Source organism: Pteropus alecto, unplaced genomic scaffold (assembly GCF_000325575.1).
Source record: "Pteropus alecto unplaced genomic scaffold, ASM32557v1 scaffold157, whole genome shotgun sequence".
NCBI classification, from domain to species: domain Eukaryota; kingdom Metazoa; phylum Chordata; class Mammalia; order Chiroptera; family Pteropodidae; genus Pteropus; species Pteropus alecto.
Genome location: NW_006440626.1, coordinates 3,050,585 through 3,059,973, shown reverse-complemented (window position 1 = coordinate 3,059,973; position 9,389 = coordinate 3,050,585). Strand labels below are relative to the sequence as shown.

Here is a 9,389-nt window from a genome sequence, read left to right as displayed (position 1 = left end):
GCTGATCCTGCAGCATCTGTTGGTGGAACATGGGGCCTCCCCATCAGAAGGTCAGTCTGCAGCTGCTGGGGGTATATTTTGACTTAAAGGTCAGTAAGGAGTGGGCATCTCTGCCCTAATGAGGTCTGCTCTAGGAGAGAGAATCAAAGTTTTCTCTACAAAAGATAAGTCATGCCAGTGTGGCATTAAGCTAATAAATTTTACCTCCTTCCTCTCATAGGAAAGTAGTTGCTCAACATATTTAATTTGGGGTATGTGTGTGTGTGTGTGTGTGTGTGTGTGTGTGTGTGTGGTGTAAGTGTTTTTATGTTTAATGTCTCTGTTTAGCATGGGTGGGTGTGGCGTGTGTGTGTCCCCACCCTACATGGCATGTGCTCAGAGCTGTTTGTCACAAGAATGGCAGCCACCATTCGGGAAGAAGAAAGCAGGAAATGTAAGAGAGGCCAGGGAGGGAACAGCAGCCAGCAGGGGCCTGGGAGGGGGTGGGGCTGTGATGTATTAGAAGCTCCGAGTGAGATCCAGAAGGGTAGTTTCCAAACCTGGAATGGGACTTCCTGGAGTCAAGGAAGCTTAATGTTTGGTACATTAAGCTTCTTTTTTGGTATAAAGACACTGAAAAGGTTGGGATTGGTTTGTCTTTTCTTATTTTTAGAAAAGTGAATTCTTAAATTTCTAAGCAATTAAGAGGAAGTGGGAGTAAAGCTGTGGCACTTGATCCAGTGCTGACTGAGGGCGGGGGTTTGGAGATAGATTTAAGGGTGTCTGGAGGAACCAAGTCTTTCCTTTGCAGAGAAGGATAAGCCACATCTAACTGGTAATAGTGTTTAAGAGTCATGAGATTTTGCAGAAACACGTAGTGGAAAGACTGTGGGCGTTGAATTCAGATTTGAGGTTAAGTTCTGGCCCTGCCACTTATTGGCTATGGGACCTTGAAGAAGTAACTCAGCGTTTCTGGGCCTCCATTTTCTTTACTGCAAAATAGGAATAACAATCCTCGTTTCACATGATTTTAAGGCGATTAAGTGAAATATTGAATTCCTGGTATCCAACAAAGAGTCGGCACACAGTATGTCAGTTGCCACTGTCCCTAATGAAGAAGGAATAAGGCAGGAAGTAGTAGTAAATTCCAGCAAACCATTCACAGCTGGATGGGTGTCTCTCTGACCCTGAGGTGATCTGAGCATCAAGCCCCCTCACCTGCCCTCCTTGTTCCTCACAGCCTCGGGGAACCTGCCATTGCTGCTGAGCCTTCTCTCTTTAGTGCAGCTGAGGAACGAGTCGGAGCGAGAACTGGACAGCATGGCCATGAAGCTCCTTCACCAAGGTGCCGGCTGCTTGGGACAGTGACTGAGGGCCTGGGGCTTGGCATTCTGTGGGTGCTCCTTTCTTCCATCCTTCCATCCCTTTAGAAGAGGCTACTGGGTCGGTCTGTTCCTGTGGGCTTCTTGCTAAGGGAGCTTTCAGATCTATCTCTGCTTGTCCGGGAGACCAAAAATACATACATACAAATTGTGTGTGTGTGAGTGTGTGTGTATGTATAAAATTATGTGGTAAACACAAGCTCTGGAATTGGGAAGGCCTGGGTTTGTTCTTAGCTTAGTCCCTAGCTATGTGACCTGGGACAGTCACCTAGCCTCTATGAACCTCAGGTTCGATAAAATAATAGTACTTCCCTGATTTAGGGTTGAGATAAGAATAACCGTAGATGTAGAATGCCACACACTACTTGGCACACAGTAGGCCTTCAATGGATACTATCCATGTAGATTCATTTTTGCTGGTACAAGTTCAGTTCTCTACACTGCTCCACAGCTGACTCAGGATCTGATGATCCAGTTCCCGAGGCTTCTTTTCTACCCACAGTCCGAACTTCACTAGGATCTTCCACTGCTCATTAATGCAGTTGCCAGTTCATAGGCAGCACCCTCAGGAAGATTTGTTGAGGAAAGGTTGAAATTAATAGGAGAAATGATGTGTGCTCATTGCCTGAGGTCCTCTGGCCTCAGTGAGGGTGGTTCTTCCCTGGTCTAGAGCCCAGACCGTCTCGTGAGAAGATCAGTGTCAGGTTCAGAAAGGACCTCCAGCCCAAGTTGATGCTCGTCATTGCTGGCCTTTCAGGTCAAGGGTGACATTCAGCTGGGAGCAAGGCTGAAATATACATGTGAAGTGTTGTATACGTTTACATATATCCCCAAGTACTTTTATTTGAGAGCTTTTGGTGGTAGAGGACTGTAGTTCAGTGGTGAGGGTGTGGGTTTTTGAGGGGGTGGGGGGCTGATTGTCCTGTTGACCACAAGCCATTTAGAAGTTAAGTGTGATGTGGCTGCCAAAAGAATGAATGGAAACTTAGGTAGGTTTTATATTGGGTCCTGGAGACAGGAGAACAAGGAGTGGCAATTCCCAGAAGGAAAGGGATGTGTTCTATAGAAGTCCACTTTACAGTGTAGGAACTGCTCTGATGAGGGCTGGGAGAGCATGGGGCGGCATCTCATCTTGCCTTGATAAGTTAAGAAAGGCTTCATGGAGGAGGTGAACTTTGAGCAGAATCTTGATTGCTGAATAGGAGTTAAAGAGTTAGCCAGGTGGGGGTGATGTGAGAGATGGAGTATGGCAAGTTCTGGGAACTGCATGTGAATGGTTACAGAGCTCCCTTGGGAAGGTAGTTGGTGTCCCATTGCTGGGAGAATGCTACAGGTGGCGGGTTGGCCTAGATGACCTTTGCAGACCCTCCAACCTGGAGTCTGCTTTGGCAGGAGCTCTGTTACAGGGTGCCATTTGACCACCTAAACCTGTGCAGCCTGCTCTAACAAGCGCCTGTGGCTGCTTGCTGGGTGTTTGTTCACATAGAGAATGTGAACATGCCTTGAGGTATGTCACTGTGTTTCTTACCATTGGCTGTAATACCGGGGACAGTTTGTGCTTCATCCCCAAGACTGAAATCTGAAATTAGTCAGTTGAGAGCCATTATCTGTGAGAAGTGTGAGTGCTAGTGTGGGTTAAAGCCATGGAGTGCTGCATGATGGGTGCCTGGGGATGCTCGTCTCTTGCAGTGAGCAAGCTGTGTGGGAAATGCAGCCCCACTGACGTGGACATCCTGCAGCCCTCCTTCAATTTCCTGTATTGGAGCCTTCATCAGACCACGCCGGGCAGTCAGAAAAGAGGTGCTGGGGCCCAGGCCGGGATAGTGAAGGGGAAGGTTTCTGGGCAGTGTCTGTGGTCCTGCTGCCCGCAATTTTTCCATCTTAAAAGAATAAATAAGGGGGGATGTGGCTGGACCAGATAGACGTAAGGTCCTTTCTGGTTCTGACAACTAGTGGTTTTGGAATGAAGCTAGGACCTTTAGAGCCTCAAACTGATCTCTGAGTTCATTCACCGTGTGTGTGAAGCCCCCACTGGGTGCTAACTAACCATCATGGTGTCACTGACCTGGGGCTCCTATATAACTCATGTGGCCCTGGCCCTGCCTGGATTCTCTATAGCTGCTGCAGTGCTCCTGAGCAGCACGGCTTTGATAGAGCTTCTGGAGAAGATGCTGGCCCTCACCTGGACTGAGGAGGGCTCTCCCAAGACCACGCTCCTCTGCTCTGCCTGGCTGCTCACAGCCTCCTTCTCTGCCCAGCAGCACGATGGCAGTCTGCAGGTTAGTCTCTAACCCCATGGCTTTGGGGCATGGGGTGGCATGCAAAGGAATGATAAAGATCTTGAGTTCTGGTCCCAGCTCTGACTTATTAGCTGTGTAATCTTGGCAAAGTATTTAACTTTCTGAGCTTCAGTTTTCTTGCCTACAAAATGAAGAAAACATCCAGTCGGTTTACATTAATCTGTTTAGCACACGTAGATCACCTACATGCCAGGCCGCAGTCTAACTCAAGGGAATAAAAAATGAATACAGCATGTACCCCACACTTGGGGAACTTGTGTTTGTAGGCAAAGATAGTGGGAAAAGACATTCAAGATTAAGAGAACATGAGCAAAGGCATGAAACTGTGCAACTTTAGGACATGGTGTATATATTGGGGGAGTGGCGAGGTTCTTTGTGGCTTGAATGCGGGAGTGGACTGTCAGACTGACAAGGAGGCGGAATCCTGGCTGTGCCCTTGAAGTGCTGGGTGGCAAGCTGTGAAGTGTCCCACATGTGCAAGCTGTCATTGTGATTGTTCGAGAAGGTGACGCAGGGAACAAGGGAGCAGTGGACGTATCCACAGAGCCCCTCCTTTCCTCTCAGTTCCTCAGCCTATAGGACTTGTCATCACAGTGCCCGGCATAGGCATTTCTGTGGGCTGTTTCACATTCGGGTGTCTCCTGCCTAAGGCTTGACTGCTCCTTGTGAACAGACACCATCTCCTAGCCTTCGTGGTATCCTTACCCTGTGTCCAGCCCTGTGCCAGTCTAGTGCTAGGCACACACTCATTTGTGTAGAAGTGAAGTTAGTTTTAAAGTTAAGCCTTTAGAATAGCAGCAAGCTGTGGCAAATCTATGCCATAGCAGATTTGCAAGTCATTGCCCATGGAATTGATTTGGGACAGGAACTTTTCCTGCTGGTCTTTGTGAGGCTGTCGAACCCATCCATACCCCTGCAGTCGCCTGCCCAGGTGAAAGCCTGCACCATGTTCTTGGTTCTGCCCTGGCCCTCAGCTCATACCTAATCAATGACCTAACTACATCCACCCTAAGTCCTCCCACTGCCCCAGCTCAGGCCTGATTGTTTATCTTCTCCACGACCGTGGCCTATTCAGTCTCCTGGCCCCTGACCTCTCGCTTCCTCCACATCACCTGTTTCTGCAGCCAGTCTGTCCACACTTCCCCTCTGCCCCAAACTCTTTTGGGTTTTTGTTCTCCACATGCTGCTGAGACCCTTCTTACTTGGCCCCTCTGTAGCCTTACTTTCCACCATTCCACCTCCTTTTCTGTCCTCTGACCAAATGTTTGCTGTTCTCCCAGTCAGCTGTGCTCTTTCACACCTCCACACCTTTGTTTGTTTGCTTGATTGCATAGTTTTGATTGCTAGATTGATTTTTAGTAGGCTTTATTTTTAGGACAGTTTTAGATTTACAGAAAAATTGAGCAGATAGCACAGGGAGTTCCCATCTAACCCCCACAGTTTCCTCTGTTAACATCTCATATTAGTATTGCATCTCCCTGCCTTTGTGCAAGTTGGTTCTTCTGCCTAGAACCTATTGATTTCACCAGCCAACAAGCATTTTTGAGGAACTGCTTTGTGCCAGACTGTGATAGGTCCAAGCAGAGGATAAGTAGTTCCTGCCTGTGGGCAGCTTTTGTTCTGGGCAAGGAGAGCAAAGCAGGCTCATAGCTTTGAATCTGGCCACCTCTACTAAACCCTCCGTTGGCCGTTGCTTTGACATTAAAGGAGCACATTCACCAGGGCTGCTCCTCAGCTGTTCATCATGATAGCTCTGGCGGGAGTGAAAGCAGGTGGCATTGTCCCCATTTTATAGATGAAAGAAGTAAGGCAGTGCATTGACTTGCCCACGGCGAAACAGCTGGCCAGTGGCAGAGCCAGGATTTTGATTCCAGGCTATCTGACTCCAGATCTAAGTTAGGTGGATGGTGGGCTCAGGGAAGGATGGAACCACAGATGAAGCTAGGGAAGGCTCCCTGGTGGAGGAGGTTCTTGAGGATGGGGGAGATTTGGAAGAAGCAGGGTTCTCCAGGTAAAAGCTTGATTTTTCCTCCTCACGTTCCAGAATCCAGGACTGGTGAGGCTCAGAAGACTCTGTATGGCCTCCTCTGTCCTTCTGGATGCAGCTAGGATATGTGGGTGGGTGGGTAGAGGAGATATTGGGCAGGTTATTTTCTACCCAAGCTCCCAGAATATGAGGTCATCCCTTTACCCCCTTCTGTGGCAGGTTCACCAGACACTGTCCGTGGAACTGGACCAAGTGTTGAAGGCCCTCAGCTTTCCGAAGAAAAAGGCTGCCCTGCTCTCAGGTGTGGGCCCAGGCACCTCTAGCAGTAAAAGAAGAGCTTTCCCCTGGATTCGGAGATGGAACCCCGCTCCCAGACCAGTCCACGATTACCCCAGTTATTATTTCCTTGTCTTCCCCTGTGACAGAGCTGGGTTCAGGTGGGGAAGAAGGCAGGAACTGGGTGTAAGGACTTCCTTGCTTTCAGCTGCCATCTTATGCTTTCTGCGGACAGCCCTGCAACAAAGCTTTTCCTCTGCCCTGGTGGTCCTGGTGCCCTCAGGGGCCCAGCCACCACCAGCCCCTGAGGACATTCTCCTAGCACCACTGGGAACATCACAAGTACTGTCTCTGGTCATTGGACTGCAGAACCTCTTGGTGCAGGTAAAGCCCTTGCTGAGGGGAACCCTGGTAGTGGAGCCTGCTTTTTCCAGGACAAGAGCAGGAAGGGGTGGCTGCCTGTCAAGGCCTATAAGGTGGATTGATTGGGGCTTTTAAAGTCACAGTGACAGAAATGAAACTCAAATTATCTCAGTATTAGGCCAAGGGTCAGTACTGGTTTCAGGCACAGCTGGATCCCAGAGGCTCAGACAGTCATCAGAACTGTCTCCATCTCTTGGCTCTACACTTCTGTCAGCTTTGTTGTCATGGGATGGCAGGATGACCAACAGAAAGGTTTCTCTTTCCTAGTAGTCCCCAGAATTGAGTCTCATTGGCCTGGCTTGGGTCAGTGCCCTCTTCCTGGAGGCTGGAGCATAACTAGCTCTTCATAACCCATGCGGTCTGAACATGGGAGAGGGATGATTCCACAAAACAAACAAAAACAAACAAAAAAAACTGTTTCAAGAAAGAGGAATGGATCCTGGGCAAACAAAAGCAGTAGATGTCCACCTTAGAGGGGTTTGTGTATTAGAGCTTAGAGGATTCTTAGAAATCATTGTTTTTCCAGAATCACATACTGTGAAGGGTGGTGGGGGCGTGGAGATAAATCAGGTGCCCGCCTTTGGGAAGTTAACAGTTAGGAGGAGAATGATGCCTTGTAGACAGGAGGTGGTAACATAGTGTGGTAAGTGCTGGGCTAAAGGGAAGCACTGCATTGTGGGAGCACAGGATGTAACCATTAGGTTGGTATAAGATAAGAGTCAGGCTGACTGTCAGAGAAGGCTTGCTGGGGGAGATGCTTGAGCTGGGCTGGAAAAATCAAGTGACTTGCCCTAGGTCCCTAAGGGCAGAGATGTTACAGATCTGGACAGCAGCACCATTTCAATCTCTGATATGGATTAATTTCCTATCCCTGGCCTTGTGGCCTGTTTCCTACCCTTAATTCTTCTCTCTTTCAAGGAGTTTGTGTCTATTATTTTCAAATATGAGCTGGTCGCTGTAGGATGACCAAGGCCCCAGATGTTTATGCTGTTTTAGTTAGACTCTCTTTTCCTGCCCTGTGCAGCTTGCTCAAGACAGACAGTCACAGATCCATATGGCCTGTTCTGATGGCAAAGTACTTATGGGGTATCTAATGGCAAAATACTTACGGAGTATGAAGAGGGAGGTAGGAAGGAGCCAGCAAATGAGGGAGAGGAGTTGCAGATATTCCTTGGGGGAGAGGTGGGACTGTGACTAGAGTCCCACCTCGGTGCCCAAATAATGACTGCATGACTGTGATGTGGCTGTTGATTGTGGGAGGTTGTGTTCAAGGATTGATCTCCACTGGGCCTGTGCACAGAGTCGGGGAAGTTAGGAAGTGTAAGGAGATAGAGGATGCTCCAGGAGTGGGCCCTGTGCTGGCCGTGTGGTTGCTGAGTCGTGTCCTGCGAGCACATCTGTGCACAACATTCACATTGTTGTGCAAACACCACACCATCCATCTCCAGAACGTTGTAAGCGCACTGGCCAGAGTCACACAGATCTGTATTGTAGCCCCCGCCTGGCCGCTAACTCTGAAGGAGTTTAGCAAGTCACTTCCTCTTATTGATCCTCATTTTCTCTATCTGCAAAATAAGTCTTAGCATTAAGCTATTTGGGCCTATGAGAACAGCCTTTGTTATCCTAGGAATGGAGCACAGTGCAGAGAAATTTTGGTTGAAATAAGGATGGAGAAAATGTATAAGGTTCACTATGCTGGGTCATGTAGTGGGAAGAGGACAGGTCCATGGCAGGGGAGAGATCCCAAGAAGGGCTGTGGTCACTGGAGAGATTTGGGTGGCATGGGAGTAAGGAGGAGCCAGGGGCATACTTCCCTTCTGCTTAGTTCTAAAAGGGCTACAGGACTGTAAATCTGCATCTCCAGAGCAGAAAAGAAGGTGGTTCATTCTGGGTTTGTCTGAAGATAAAGACTTAGGGCAGTGGGTGGAGCTACAGGAAGACAGGAGGAGACTCTTTCTCATGGTCAGGACTAACGGCGGAATGGGAGGACTGGAGAGGAGTCTTGTTGGCTGGGGGCTTTCAAGCAAAAACTAGGTGTCCCCAGCAAGAACTCCTGCTAGAGGGTGGGATGGGCACTGGTGTAGGTTACCCTTATGGTTTCTTCCAGCACTGGGATTCCATTTTAGGGAGAGGGGATGCTCATGCACCAGAGGACCAGGAGTACACTGTGGAAAGATAGACCCAGGTCACTGAGGAGAAAGAGGCTAGAAGTAGAATTAAAAATAGCAATGCCAGCAAATACACAGTTAGCACTTTTCAGTTTCCAAAGCCCTCTCGTATCTATGATCTCAAGTGGTTCTCACACAAGCCAGCTATAACACTAGTTCAAAGAGGTCATGTGACTGCTACAGGGTCACAGAACTTGTGAAGAGATTTAGGATTAGAAGTAAAGGATTAAAAAAAAAAAAGTTAAGGATTTGCTGGGAAGAAGTGGAGGAAGAGCAGGGCAAACGAAGTTCTCAAACCATCTCCCAGAGGTTCTGGGCAGAGCCGGGTAGTGGTCCATTTTGTCAGAGGCACAAACAGCCCTAGGGATGTAATTAACAACAACAACAACAACAAAACACTGTACTGACTAGAACTCCAGGAATTGTGTGTGTTTAGAAGAAAATACCGGATAAACTGTTTGGGGCAGAAGGTGAGACCCCTGATTGGGCTTAGAGGGCCAGTGAGTAGTACGCCAGTCTTGTATCCCACCATCTCCCAATTTGAAATTATTTAGGTAGTAGACACAAATCAGATGAAAATCAAAACTTCCATGTTATTGGTTAAGTCATGGGAGAAAATGGCTGTTGCAATATATATGGACACAATGGCCTTCCAACAACCTCATCTCAGAATTAAATGTACTCACCCCAGTCACCAGCAGAGCTGGAAAACCCCAGGACTCCTTGCCCCACCTTCTGGTAAGCCTACCCCTTGGCTGAGTGTAGACTAATCCTTACTGTCTGTGCAGACAATGGGTTCAAGTGAGAGTCTGCTACAGAGGCTGAGCTGAGTGTGTTTCTCCTTGCAGAGTCATCAGTTGATCTAGTCACTCTT

At 48.4% G+C, this 9,389-nt stretch overlaps 1 protein-coding gene across 1 annotated transcript in view; it reads left to right on the top strand.

Moving 5' to 3' along the window:
* MEI1 (meiotic double-stranded break formation protein 1) overlaps positions 1–9,389 on the top strand; it is a 60,961-nt gene that overhangs the window by 43,891 nt on the left and 7,681 nt on the right. The window contains exons 21-26 of the mRNA XM_006917371.2: positions 1–50; positions 1,220–1,324; positions 3,051–3,161; positions 3,480–3,640; positions 5,868–5,949; positions 6,133–6,308. The exon at positions 1–50 is cut by the window's left edge and continues 113 nt beyond it. Of these exons, the coding sequence (XP_006917433.1) occupies positions 1–50; positions 1,220–1,324; positions 3,051–3,161; positions 3,480–3,640; positions 5,868–5,949; positions 6,133–6,308 (685 nt within the window). The remainder of the gene's footprint in view (positions 51–1,219; positions 1,325–3,050; positions 3,162–3,479; positions 3,641–5,867; positions 5,950–6,132; positions 6,309–9,389) is intronic.